Here is a 15281-nt window from a genome sequence, read left to right on the forward strand (position 1 = left end):
TGTATTTCTTGGTGACTCTCAGATCTCTGCAGACCATAATTGGGATGGAGGTACTGATAATCGGTCTGACATATTTGGGCTAAATGCTGCTGGGAGTCTTGAAGTTGTTCTGACTCTACGTGATGATAATGATCGTGCTGGTGATATGCTGTCGGTTGAGAATGCTCTGGCTGCTGATGTTGGTGGTCAAGTGGATGATGATTATGGTGATGATGCTGTTCCAGATGATGTAAATGCTCTTGATATTGCTGTTGTTCATGCTGTTGTTGAATATGAGGTTGACCATGATAGATGACTTGTGAAGTAGGCTTATTTGCGCAACAAGGGGGCGCAGCAGAGGAAGCCTCGTGTTGTTGCATTTTATTAGTCATTGAGCACTTTATGCTAAGGTCATGGCCGGAAGGTACTCTAACTGGGGTAGAAGGCATAAGGGCAAGGGGAGGACTAGGGTTGTCTTGGTGGCGCTGGCTCACGGTAGCCTTTCTTCCTAACCTTTGAACTTGATCATGTAAATTGACGTAAGAAGTATTGCTGTAATGAGACGCAACAGATAGTCTGTCATCTTCAAGACATATCATATCCATGCTTAGACGTCTGGCCATTGCGCTGCTACCAGAACCAGAGGTCTTGGGACACACATCTGGGATGTCAGGCTGGTGACCAGAAACCTTCATTCTTTGGCTGATGTTGTCATCTAAATGCTGTGTGGCTTCCTGGTTCCACTCAACTATAGTTTCTTTCAAGTTCTCGTTGCAAATCGTTTCAGGCTTTGGTGTTGAAGACCTGCCTCTCTGCATGTTCAAGGCTCCATTCAATAAGGCACTGTTGTAATTCCTACAAGGACTACTAGCAGGAGGTATTTTTTCTAAAGACGAACCGGCTAGTATAGGATTGTCTGGAGGTTTAAGAGACGCTGGCATCCCTGGATTGATATGATGGACGGTCAGAGTTGGGTCCTCTTCTTCGTCTTCCCCTTCTTCATCTCTCCTTTGTGAGGCCTGGCACGCCATCTATTGGGAATAAATGTGCACAAACCATTTATTACTAATAAATCATCAAAAGAGTGTGAATAATTTTCTAATGGAAATGAACGGTTTGCATGTATTTTTAATTACTTTTAAGTATAAATGTTTGCGTGTGATATCTAAGTTAGCTATTGATATATAACTGATTGTGATAATTTTTCAACTTCCTTTTTTTGGCTTTAAAAGTGAAAGGTTTGTGTAATGATCATAAAAAAAATGAATAATGAATCTACTGAACAAAAGGTTTAGTAATGAACACTGGCTCTGTCAAAGTTTTCTAATAAAAGTGAAATACTGTGTCTCCTAAATATAAGAAACCGAACCACTTTATAAATAGAGAGCTAATGAATTAGAGCAAACAGAGCGAAGTAATAAGAAGAATGTTGCTGAATCAAATTCCTAAAAGTAATAAAACACTGAGGCGTTTCTTTAAATATAGAAAACATCTCACCTGATAATGGGAAGGAGAGGACACAGTGTCTGAACTTCCAGTTCTGTCCTCTTCATCCGTCGTAATTCCTGGAGTTGATGCAGGGGTGTAACAAGCCTTGTAGGTGTCTGGTTAAAAGAGAATCAGCCATGCGTCATCAAATTGGTCTGATTACTTTACTTGGAAGTGTAAATAATTTTAGTTTAACTTATGGACCATAGATGTCATATAGATATATAAGATACATGTAAACAGTCACTGATATGAACAATAAAGTCTTAGAAAAGGCCAAATTCAAAAGTTCTAATCCTAAAAAACGAGATGGGAGAATGGTGAAGGACCCAGCATCCTTACTTGATGTCTGTCGCATTTTGGTGAAGCGTTTGAAAAAGCAGATGATTATTGATATGTTTAGAACGAGTAGCGCAGCTCCAGTCAAGGACATCAACAAGAGAGTCAGACGAGGAACTCTGGGCTGACTGCTGCTACTGGCTACCTCCTCTTCAACACCTGAGAATGGTATAAGGGCTCCATATGTTAATAGTGGACATTATTGGAACTCATCATACTGTAAAGCATGTGTTTTTGCAAGTGGAAGAACTTGTGAACTATCAAGGTAGCTTCAAAAAACTTTAAATATTAGGAGGTTTAAAACACAAGTGGTCAATTAATACAATTAACGCGCAATCCTTATTTACTATGTGCTCTGTGATTTGAAACACCTCGGTGATTACATGATCTTCAACAATTTATTTTAGGTTGATCATTTTTTAATTTGTATAAAATTTCACAGAAGAGTTTTGAATGATCTTGCAGTCAGTGTATTATAATAAATGAATAAAAAAAGACTTAGTAAGACATTTTTTATTACCTGGCACAGTGAAATGTGTTGGTGGGAGAGCAAAAGGAGACCTTCCCTGGTCGTTGAATGACTGAATCATTACCTCATAACTAGTACCAGGCGTCAGTCCTTGTATTGATGCTGTGGTAATGTTTCTCCCAACGACGTCTATGAACTAAACAGTAAGAGTAAAACGGGATTAGATACTCTCTAAGAGTGAAAAGGGATTTGTTTTCTATATCAAATGTAATTTTATTAGACGTTCTCTCAGAATGAAAAGGCTTTTTTTTTCATAACAAATCTAATTCTATTACATGTTCTCTTCGGACTAAAAAAAAATATTTTTCTATATAAAATTTGATATCATTAGATGTTTTGATAGAGTGAAAAGGGGTTCATTTTTCTATAGCAAATCTTATTTTATCAGATGTTTTCCTAGAGTGAATAAAGGTTATTTTTCTATAACAAATCTAATATCATTATATGTTCTCTTCGAGTGAAACGATTTCTCTTTCAATATAAAATGTAATTTTATCTAGGATAGAAATAAATTTATCATATTAGTCTCCAAGATAAAATTGAAAGGGATATACGTTCACCTAAATATTCTATACTAGAAAGTTATCTAAAGCATGAATATAAATAAGCTATCACATATGGATTTAAAGAAATATAGAAGCATGGAGGTCGGTTATATCTAATAGTATCTTACTTACAGTATATTTATTTCCAGTTTGTGGTCGATATTTAAGAGAATACCCCGATGGAGACGTTCCTTTTTCAGCTGGTAGCCAAGACAAGATGGCTGTGCTTCCGATGACATTGCTCACCTGTGGTGAGGACGTGTAAAAATTATATGCAAACGGTTTAATGCAGGACAATGCACTAGAAACTAACCATATATACATATGATCAGCGCCCAAACCCCCTCTCCACACAAGCTATGACTAAGAAGGGCAAGGCAATGGCTGCTGATGACTCATATGATAAACCTATAGGCTCCTCTAAACTCCCTATCCTTAACTAACAGGGATGGTGAGGTTGCAGCGACCAACAATACAAACGAGTTTGACCAGGACTCAATCCCCAGTTGGCGTTCACCAGTCAGGGACTTCACTACAATTGGCCGCTCATGAATGGCAGAGGCAAGGGACAGTGACGTCGCCCTATCAAGCAGGACAATGCGATAGAGACTGACCATATATATATATATATATATATATATATATATATATATATATATATATATATATATATATATATACACACACACACACACACACATATATATATATATATATATATATATATATATATATATATATATATATATATATTTATATATATATATATATATATATATATATATATATATTTATATTTATATATATATATATATATATATATATATATATATATATATATATATATATATATATATATATATATATGATCAGCGCTCAAGCCCCCTCTCCACCCAAGCCAGGACTATGGATGGCCAGGCAATGGCTGCTGATGACTCAGTAGATAGACCTATAGGCTCCTCCAAATCCACCATCCTTAGCTTACAAGGATGGGGAGGTTGCAGCGACCAAAAAAACTTACGAGTTTGAGCGGGAATCGAAACCACAGGCTGTCGTTCACCAGTCAGGGAAGTTACCTCATGTCACCACTACCCCAAAAGTAACTATTTACTATTTAAGGACTGAGAGAGAGAGAGAGAGAGAGAGAGAGAGAGAGAGAGAGGGAGAGACTCATCCGAGCTGATAGCTAAATAACTTTATTGTAACGAATAGATTTAATTTGTTATTAGAGATGGAGAGAAAAAAAAATATTTATGTTTACAGTATTAACATCCTCAATGTCGATCAAAGAGGACACATATTTGATGATATTAATAATATTCATTAACGTACTAAACCATGCTAATGATTTTTCATTAGTCATTTATTGTATACCAACATAAACAAATTATCCTGTATATCAGAGACATTAACATAAAAGTATACGAATGCTATTAAAATCAAAATATTTTCAGAATATGGAACATCATTCTGTAAAAAAAACATTTAACAGAACTACAAACTTTTCCAATGACACTGGAAAGAGGATGATTACCATCCTCATCTGGGCACTTGAAAAGTAAACTTACATGTTAGTACTCTAGACGAAAGCACTTAGTAAAATGTAAGTTGCTTATTTAGCTGCAAAATTTCTGAGGGTAACATATAAAGGAATTTTTAAAATGTAATGTAATTTAATGTGCCTTATATAATAAAGAGCAAGTGCCTGGATATATATATATATATATATATATATATATATATATATATATATATATATATATATATATATATATATATATATATATATATATATATATATATATATACACACACACACACACATATATATATATATATATATATATATATATATATATATATATATATATATATATATATATATATATATATATATGTATATATATATATATATATATATATATATATATATATATATATATATATATATATATATATATATATATATATATATATATATATTGGTGTGCTACTGTCTTAAGCACACATTTGAGTATGAGTTGTTTTCAGATGTATTTAAATGGTTTACTGAATACATCTTAATGGTTTTTAAGTTTTATTTTTAATAAACAACAGAGTTAAACATCTCCATCACTGGAGGAAGCTGTGTTGGTCCACATGACCAATTCTGGTGAAGTTTAGATATGAACTGAATAAATTACCGATATCACAAATATTGTATGCTTGCTTTAATTTAGCCAAGTGACGGAATCGGAAGACACCTGCATCCGGTGACGTCACAAACTTTCACACGAGGAGACAATGTGTTGACGTTAAGAAAGAATGTCAATCTGCGAGGTTAGCATTATACATCCTGCTTATAATTTGAATGACTACAGCAAATCTCACGGTTAGCTCTTCCAACCAACATGACATATTACGTCATTTGTTTTAAACATGTAATATTAACTATTCTAATCATTACATTAGCTCGGCCAGCTATCTCAATTTTTTTTACAAAAATTTAACAACAAGCCGAAACATGGTTATTAGGTGTGACTGGACATACGTATTATTCTTTGTTTAACATTAGCCATAACCAACTGAGGACGAATGTCCAAATAGGCACATTAAAAAATAATAACAATAATGCATACAAAAAAGATATTACCAAAGCAAAAGAAAAATGCATGATAAAACCAAGATCATATATATATTACATTGCTAGCAAATGATTACATGGTACCAAAAAACAAAATAAATTCTGACTTACAAATGATTCGGTAACTTGATAAAGAATAATTGTTACCTTTGTCAGAAACAAGATACTCAATTTTTAGTGCACAAACACGAATTCCTGGTACGTACACGTACCACGGTTTCGTACATATATATATATATATATATTTATATATAGGGCTGATATATTTTATTAGATGCCCATAGATTCTGTTATATATTTTATTATATTTTTTTTTTCTCTTTTCTTTTCTTTTTTAACATTCCGGCTTATATACTTTTATTAGATGCCGAGAGAAAAAAATGATTATAATCCTTTTTATTTTATTTATTTTTTTAAATGTTATTTTAAATGTATTTTTAACAATGCAAATGTAGAGAATTTCTTTAATTACATATTACTAGCGTACTAATCAGCTTTTCATACAAACATCTTCCTGACAAATTACTCCCTTAGCGAATGAGGTGGCCACTCATACAGCTTTGAACTGGATCAGGTAGGGGGTATTGTCAGGGCTATACAACTCGTTCCTTTGTAGCTGCTTGCTGTGCCGTAACCTACGCCAAACAAGGATGTTCACGGCGATAAAAATTATCACCGTTACACACAAACTAGCCAGTATTATGGGGTGAAGAATCTCTTTATAAGTCGGTGACAGGTGGTCCTTTTCGGTAAGTTTCATCAACCGCTTTGCCACACTTCCGTTGTAGGGGAGAGGAAGTGCGGGCATTGTAGAGGTCCACGTGAAGTTCGCGAAGTAAGCTCGTTCTCTGATGATTGTCCGTAGACCAGTCATCATGGAATTCGGGGAAGTCCCGATAGAGCCATCTGCTGCGACGAAGATGTGGTTGAAGGATGTGGATCCGTCAGGGCATGATACATTGAAGCCGTCCTTGTCGTATCGTATCCACGAGCCATTATTTAGTCTGCAATTGAATTCTTTATTGTCAAAGGGATAAAGCTTATCCAGACAATCTTCACTTGTATGGGAGAGAGCACCGTCTAGCACTATACCTAACTCGCATGAATCCATTAAGTTTTTACGGAATTCAAATGAGTCAGCTGTACATATTTTTCTATCCATTGCGTCTGAACAGTGAGTTAATTGATTTAAGTCTTTAATGACCGTATATGTTTCCTTGTCTGGGGAAATCAATACATGTCCTGTCAAACTGGATATTACTGGATTTGAGTGATTCGTCATGAAAGTCGGAAATGGTGATATCCTGTAAGATTGCCAGGCATCAGAAGAATCAAAGGGAATTGTAATCCTAATCTTGTTATTATCTACGTTTACTGTAATTAGGCTGTAATAAAATTCTAACCTATGTTCGTCTAACAAAGGAACATAGCCTAGTTTATCCCTTCCGTTCTCCAGAACTAATTTTAAGTAACGTATAGGCAACAAATGGGGCGACAATACACCTTTAGTTGCTAACGTGATAGCTTCTACATAATCCTTGGATTTCTCAATGAAATGTGCAATTCTGTTATGTATGTGATCTATCTTTGAATCATAATACGTTAATGTTGCCAACAAATCCTGTACTTCCATAATTTGAACGATATTATCTGAATGTTCATTTAACAAATCCATAATTTTATTGATTGAAGCTAACTGAACCCTTAGTTCTGACATAATCAATTCATCTTTATGAGTCAAGAACTCAATTTTCTTATTTTGATTACTAATTTTAAGACGATTGGAAAGTCCTAAACCTAAACTTGCAACAGACCCAAAGATGCTTAATGCAGCATAAACGAACGGATTCCGTCTTTCTTTATGTTCGTGTCCTACAGTCCACATCAAAAGGTCATAAGCCAAAGATCCTGTCTCGCCAGTCTTATTTTTCAAGTCATCAGATAGCATCTCTGCAACTTTTAATGTTGATCCAAGCAAACTCTTAGTAGTCAAACGAAAATGTCTCCTATGCAACTCATCCAATGATGCAGAAAACCTTGAAATGGCGGTTCTTAAGCTAGTGACATCATTCTCTTGAAGAAAAATTGCTTGCATATGCACTTCGACAATTACGTTGGTTGATGTAATAAAAATGTCTTCTTGTCTTTCAACTATATTGCCATATTTAAAATATATATTTTTAGTCTTAGAACTCATCCCATACGAGAAAACTGTCTGAGCGAACAATATCACTCCCAACAACAAAAAATTCATCTTGGAAACCTATAACGAGAAAAAAATATATGTAATTACTCCTGTATTAAAAAGAAAACTTTTAGTCACACAAAATAAAATTTTTCCTCACTTCTTTTCCTCTCTTTTCTTTTTAATTTCTTATGTGAGACAATGGTACTATTCTCTCATCCGTGGGTAGGGCTACGTTTTGAATTCTAAACCTATTGGCCGTTAATGCTTCCAAAATGTTAAATGGGCCTTCAAACTTAGGTGTTAGTTTATAGTTGAGCCCTTTTCTGACATTGATTTGAATATAGATGTTATCACCCACGGTATATGTTTTAGTTGGTTTCGCTATTTTATCATGATTCCTTTTCATTATGATTTGTGATTCTTCTAAATTCTTTCGAAGGATATCATATCGACTTATACTTGCATTTATACATTCTTTTAAAGGATTTGATAGATTAGTTGTAGGCGTTAATACATGGAAAGGTGTTCTAACTGGGGTACCATACAATGCTTCATGCGGTGACATTTTAATTGATATATGATATGAATGATTCAGAGTACTCAGTGCCGCCGGTATTGCAATATCCCAGTTGGGGTCTGATCCCCCTAGTGTTACCCTTAATATATTTAATATCTTCCTATTTGCTCTTTCCACTAGCCCATTCGACTCTGGGTGATATATCATGGTATTAATCTTCTTTATGTTGAGGAATTCACACAATGAGGTAAGAAAGTGATTATTAAATTCACCACCCGAGTCTGAGATTATCATGTGTGGAATTCCATGTTTACAAATGTAACACTCGTAAAACTTCCTAGCGCATTCAATCGCAGTTTTAGTTTTAAGCGCTATTAGTTCTGTATATCGAGTTAAAGCATCTATAATTACTAAGAGGTGCTTATTTCCTCTGTCTGACTCGTAAAATCCTGTTAACAAATCTAAATGTATTCTTTCAAAGGGTTGATTGGGAACAGGATAAGCTCCTAGGCTGACAGGTGTTTTCGTATGCCCTTTGTTTTCCTGACATGTGCGTCAATTAGCTATGTGTCTTTTTATATCTGTAAGCATTGTATGCCAAAAAAACAATGATTTGGCTTTCTGTGACATTAATGAGAACCCAGGGTGTCCATGTAATGGATTTGAATGCAACCAATTCAGGACAGTGGAAATAAGTGAGATTGGTACTACTACCTGGTCGTTAGTTACATGTGGTGTATTGCGGGTTTTCCTTGTCACAGTCCTACACAGAATATTATCTTTGATTATATAATTCTGCTGCTTATACTTTAAATATTCTTTTTCTTTATGATTGCCTTTCAAAGCATTTATAATTGTTTCTATTTTCTGATCTTTTCTTTGCTCAGTCTGTAACAATTCAGCACTCCAGCCTAAATCTTCTTGTTCAGATATTGTTTTTACAATAGGCATGGATGTTGATATATCTATTAATTCAGCTAAAGACTCCGTACAAGATGACACGGGGTTGCGTGATAATGCATCCGCAATGATATTTGCTTTCCCAGGTAAATACCCGATTCTTGCACCAAAATCTTGAATGATTAAATGCCACCGAGTTCGTTTAGGGCTGTGATTGAAGCCTTTAAAGAACTCTGTTAGTGGTTTATGGTCAGTAAGAACCTTAACGGGATAACCGTAAATTATGAACTTAAAATGCACTAGCGAATTAACAATAGCTAGTCCTTCCTTGTCTATTACTGCATACTTACTTTCGGAAGTTCTCAATTTTCGAGAATAGAAAGCTATCGGGAAAAACTGTTTATCATATTGCTGAAGCAATACCCCTCCTACTCCTAAGTCTGAGGCGTCTGTTGCAATGAAGAATTCCTTACCGAAGTCAGGAAATTTTAAGATAGGAGAACTACACAGTTCATCTTTCAAAGTATTAAACGCCTGTTGATGTTGCTCAGACCATATGAAATCTACGCCCTTCTTCGTAAGATCAGTTAAAGGAGCGGCTATTATTGAATAGTTGCGTATAAAACGCCTGTAATATCCACTACAACCCAGAAATTGCTGTATTCCCTTGACATTAGTAGGTATGGGAAAATTACGTATAGCCGACACCTTATCATGGACTACTTTAAGACCTTGGCTTGACACCATGAAACCCAAATATATTAATTCTGTTTTGAAAAATTCACACTTACTAATCTTTACCCTTAAGTTATGTTGTCTTAATCTCTGTAGTACTAGTCCTAACTTACGTAGATGTTCTTCTAAGGTGTTGGAAAAGATTACAAGATCATCCATATAGGCATGCAACATATCCCCTAACAAGTCTCCAAACACTATGTTAATCATTCTTGTAAATGTTATAGGAGCACAACGTAAACCAAAAGGCATCCGTAAAAATTCATAATGTCCCCTGGCTGTGCTGAAGGCTGTGTATGGGATACTATCTTCTTCTAATGATATCTGGTGAAAGCCTTTAAATAAGTCCAAACTGGTAAAATATTTATTCTGACCTAACAAAGACAAAATATCGTCAGTACATGGCACTGGGAATCGATCAGGGATCGTTTCCTCGTTTAGACGACGAAAGTCGACGCAGATACGCCATGTTCGATCTTTTTTCGGTACAACTATTAAAGGAAAATTATAAGGGCTATTTGATTTTCTAATGACTCCTTCCTCTAACATTTTACCTACTTCATCATTTATTTCATTCTGGAATTTCATAGGGAGTCTGTACGAGGGTACATATATAATTTTTTTCTTGTCTTTTAACCTTATTTGATGCTCGATCACATCTGTTTTTCCTAAGGATCCATCCGTAGTGGAAAAGACATCTGTATATTTAGTTAAAAGTTCAAAAATTTTCTGCTGAATTTCTTCGTCTTGAATGTCCTTACTGATTTTATTTTTAATAGATCGTAAAAGGGATTCATCCGCAACTGATTGAGAGTGATTGATTTCAGCAACGGTAAGAATACGATGTTTATAAACTTCTACATCCAAGATATGTTGATTTTTGTGAATTACTAAAGTGTTATTTAAATGATTACAGACTTCGATATTACATTGCTGATGTGAGCCTACTGTATAAATAGCTTGTGTGACAGACAATCCGTTAGTTTTCAAAGTATCGGAAAGGATTAATATTTCAGATCCCGGTAGTGTTTTCTTTATTTGCACTATTAAATTCGAAGGTATGTTTGGTTCGATATATTGCGTGCAAGATGATATTACGGGTGAACGAGAATTCTGCTGGGTCGCGTATATTATTTCTTTATTAGTGAGACAAGTTATTGGTTCTTCAACGTACGTTACGGTTACATTTGTCGTCTCCTTTTTATCCAAAACTGACTTTAAAGCATTAGAAGACTTATAGAATTTCCCTTTGATATACACGCCGTGCTTGGCAGGAGCTAAGATAATGTTTTGATTTCCCATAGATGGGTATCCTATAATTACAGCTGGATACATATTAATGTTTTTCACAACAACAAATGTATCGGCAAACGTGCGATTACCGACTCTGAACTGAATATGAGTTATGCCTATGACGTTTAATTCATTATTTCCTATACCTGAAAGTCTAATTCCTGATTTTTCAATCGGAAAGTTCGAAAACAACAAATGATGCGTCTTCAAATCCATAATATTACGTGGACTACCAGAGTCAAAAAATTACGTAAAGGATTTGTGTTCTAAATTTACAGCATATAAGGTTGGCCGTAACTCATTTTGGCTTATTATTGTATGAATTCATTGCAAATCTACGGGAGCATGCACTGTTTTACTTAATTCGGCCGTGTGTTTCATAGGAAAATCTATTGTCTCACAATTATCTGATAAAACATTAAATTGATTATTCAATACTATTGATGTTGACATAAATGACCTTGACCCAACATCACTCTCTTCCCCTCTAGAGTTAACTATGTGGTATTTGCTTTGCTCTGCACATTCTGAAAATTAGGCTGACTTTGCGAGGTCTGGTTTGACGGCCCAGGCTCAGCGATATTTGAAGAAGTGTTTGTTTGTTTTGGACTCTGAACTGCATTGACATTTTGTTGTTTCTTCTTATTGTTAAAATGAGGATTTTTCTTTTTATTTCCATATGGAACTGACTGTGGAATTGACTGTGTATTTCTAGGATATTGTTGTGTCTTACGCGCGTAACATTGACTATAAGAATGTGATGCTGTGTTGTGAACTGAACAAAATTTCGTTCTACAGTCTGCGCTTATGTGACCTTGACGTTTGCAGTTGTAACACGTCACTCCCGCTACTGGATTGTTAATTACGTTCACTGTTTGTGGTTTTGTTTCATTCTTAGCAAAAACTTGAGTTAACACGGGATCGAGATCTGGACACTTGGACATGTGTTTCTTTATCTGTTTATAGACATCCAATTCCGTACTTGCAGGCATTAACTTCATATCAAAGCACCGCACTAAAGCTTCAGGCAACATAAGTGTCATGCAAGTTAAATACATTAATCGTAAAAAATCTTTCACGGAGATATTATCGTTAGTAACCCAAGTGGAATTACCTAAAATGTCCTGATATTCGTTAAGCCTATCAGCTATGAGAGCTGCTCTCTCAACAACATTAAGCCGATTCATAGTGGCTTGATTAAGTGAATTTCGTAACGTTAACACTACATCCAAAGCTTCCTCACCCCCATAAATCGCGCGTAACCTAACTTTGAAATCATCCCAAGTAACAGCTTCTTGAAATGAAACACCTCTTAAATACGCACTCGCATCCCCTTTAGAAAAATCTATAAAACTTTTAGCTTCTTGTAATTGTACAAAAGGATCTACGATTTGTTTGGCTTTTAAATGGGCATCAACGGATGAAATCCATGACTCCACATTTTGTGGCAAGAACCCGTTGACACGACCTTGAAAAGGAAGGATTGCTGACCTGGCATTTACAAGCGTCACAATTGGAGGAGGATTAGCCTGGCCTACACCACTAGGTCCAGGGGTAGGGCTGACAGGAGGAGCCATGACTGCTGTATTTTTTTTTTTCTATCTCTTTGACCCCTTTCAATCCTATCAAAATATCTATATGAGTACAGACGCCCACTGCGTAAACGCATATGTATAATAAAATTCCCCGAACAATGTTACTAATCCCAAAACATTTCCCCCCAAGAGTTTATGAAAGAAAAAGGAATTAGCACAAAGAAAGAAAAATTCTAAATGAGAATTCGGAGTTTCTTATAACAAAGTTTAGGAATTCACTCACCCCAGTAATAATTGACTAACGACTTGTGATAACTACACTTCACTGCCCAAACTGAAATGAATACAAAATCTCTGTACTTAGTTTTATATGAAGTCGACACGTCCTCTCTCTCTCTCTCTCTCTCTCTTGATGTTTTGTTAGCGATGTCTCGTTCTAGTTTCTTGTTGAATGTAGTTCTTCCTGGATATGTCTTGCAATTGTTGAACGCCAGTCCTTGGGTTTCCTAGGATGTTGATTGAAGATTCAAGTTGTATACTAACATATGTTGATGTTAGCTTTTCCGTTGGACTTAGTCAAAATTGTAGATTCTTGTAGATAGTTTTGAGTTCTTGAAGATCTTTATCAGGTATTACAGCTTTTATTTTGAAGTCTTGATGATCATTCTCTGGTTTTACAGCTTTTATGTTGAAGTCTTGAAGATATTTCTCTGGTTTTACAGCTATTTATTTTGAAGTCTTGAAGATATTTCTCTAATTCTTAGAGTTTAATCGCTGTCTTAGAGTTTAACCGCTGTCTTAGAGTTTAATCGCTGCCACCATTTATTGGTGTGCTACTGTCTTAAGCACACATTTGAGTATGAGTTGTTTTCAGATGTATTTAAATGGTTTACTGAATACATCTTAATGGTTTTTAAGTTTTATTTTTAATAAACAACAGAGTTAAACATCTCCATCACTGGAGGAAGCTGTGTTGGTCCACATGACCAATTCTGGTGAAGTTTAGATATGAACTGAATAAATTACCGATATCACAAATATCGTATGCTTGCTTTAATTTAGCCAAGTGACGGAATCGGAAGACACCTGCATCCGGTGACGTCACAAACTTTCACACGAGGAGACAATGTGTTGACGTTAAGAAAGAATATCAATCTGCGAGGTTAGCATTATACATCCTGCTTATAATTTGAATGACTACAGCAAATCTCACGGTTAGCTCTTCCAACCAACATGACATATTACGTCATTTGTTTTAAACATGTAATATTAACTATTCTAATCATTACATTAGCTCGGCCAGCTATCTCAATTTTTTTTACAAAAATTTAACAACAAGCCGAAACATGGTTATTAGGTGTATATATATATATATGTATATATATATATATGTATATATATATATACATATATATATATATATATATATATATATATATATATATATTATATATATATATATATATATATATATATATATATATACAAGTGACATCACCAGACGTATAACTACTTGGTCTTTCCCATCCTTCAGGTACGATGGATAGGGATTAAACATAATGAGAGGAAGGTGGGTGTACGCATGTGTGCATAAACATCTAAATATTCACCAGTTATTTTAAACGGGTCGCCTACACTACCATTATAATATAATCCGGGAAATAACTGAATGATATAAAATAATCAAATGAAAGCAAGGTTATTTTCACCAACATTAGATAAAATGGAAAAATAAAGTATTCATTATTGCTTATTATTATTATTTATATACTTACATTCAGGGTCTGTGGTTTCGAAGGCGGAACTGGAGGCCCAAGAGTATGGTTAGCAGTGTAAGTTCCCCTGGAATTCGTGGCCTTACAGATGTAAGTCTTGAAGTCCGTTGCAGTGATATTCCGAACCTCTAACACAGACGACCACACATCGAGATCATCCAGTAACTTAGGTGGCAGTGAAGAGGATGAATGTGGATTACATTTTGGAATTTAATAATTATGTTTGTTTTATTTTCTCCTTAAAAATATGGCAAAATTGTGTATAAAATAATTTTTTATACCCTCTCTCTCTCTCTCTCTCTCTCTCTCTCTCTCTCTCTCTCTCTCTCTCTCTCTCTCTCTCTCTCTCTCTCTCTCTCTCCCGAAATTCAAAAAAATTTAATTGTTTTACTTTTTCTTTAGAAATAAGCAAAATTGTACATAGTTCAACTTTTCATGCTCTCTCTCTCTCTCTCTCTCTCTCTCTCTCTCTCTCTCTCTCTCTCTCTCTCTCTCTCTCTCTAAATCAAAAAGGGTTTTATTTTTTTCCTTGAAATAAGCAAAATTGTATATTGTTTAATTTTTCATGCATCTCTCTCTCTCTCTCCTCTCTCTCTCTCTCTCTCTCTCTCTCTCTCTCTCTCTCTCTCTCTCTCTCTCTCTCTCTCTCTCTCTCTTTTATCATTGACTTTAGAAAATAAAGTTGTATCTTATTAGAATGAATTAGTATAAAAGAATCTAAAGATATCTCCAACAAGGATTACAAACAAAGTATCTGCTACAATACACAACATTAAACTTTAAATACCTGAAAAAGAAAGAAAAAATTACGAACTATTGAAAAAAAAACTCATCT

The 15281-nt window shown here is 34.8% G+C and overlaps 1 protein-coding gene and 1 pseudogene across 1 annotated transcript in view; one reads left to right on the top strand and one right to left on the bottom strand.

The window, feature by feature from the left end:
- The window catches only part of LOC137614506 (nephrin-like), a 261564-nt pseudogene that overhangs the window by 2013 nt on the left and 244270 nt on the right, over nucleotides 1-15281 (bottom strand).
- LOC137614465 (uncharacterized) overlaps nucleotides 14694-15281 on the top strand; it is an 11757-nt gene continuing 11169 nt past the window's right edge. The window contains exon 1 of the mRNA XM_068344271.1: nucleotides 14694-14706. Coding sequence (XP_068200372.1) covers nucleotides 14694-14706 — 13 coding nt within the window. The remainder of the gene's footprint in view (nucleotides 14707-15281) is intronic.

The sequence above is a fragment of the Palaemon carinicauda genome, chromosome 20 (genome assembly GCF_036898095.1).
Source record: "Palaemon carinicauda isolate YSFRI2023 chromosome 20, ASM3689809v2, whole genome shotgun sequence".
Lineage (NCBI taxonomy): Eukaryota > Metazoa > Arthropoda > Malacostraca > Decapoda > Palaemonidae > Palaemon > Palaemon carinicauda.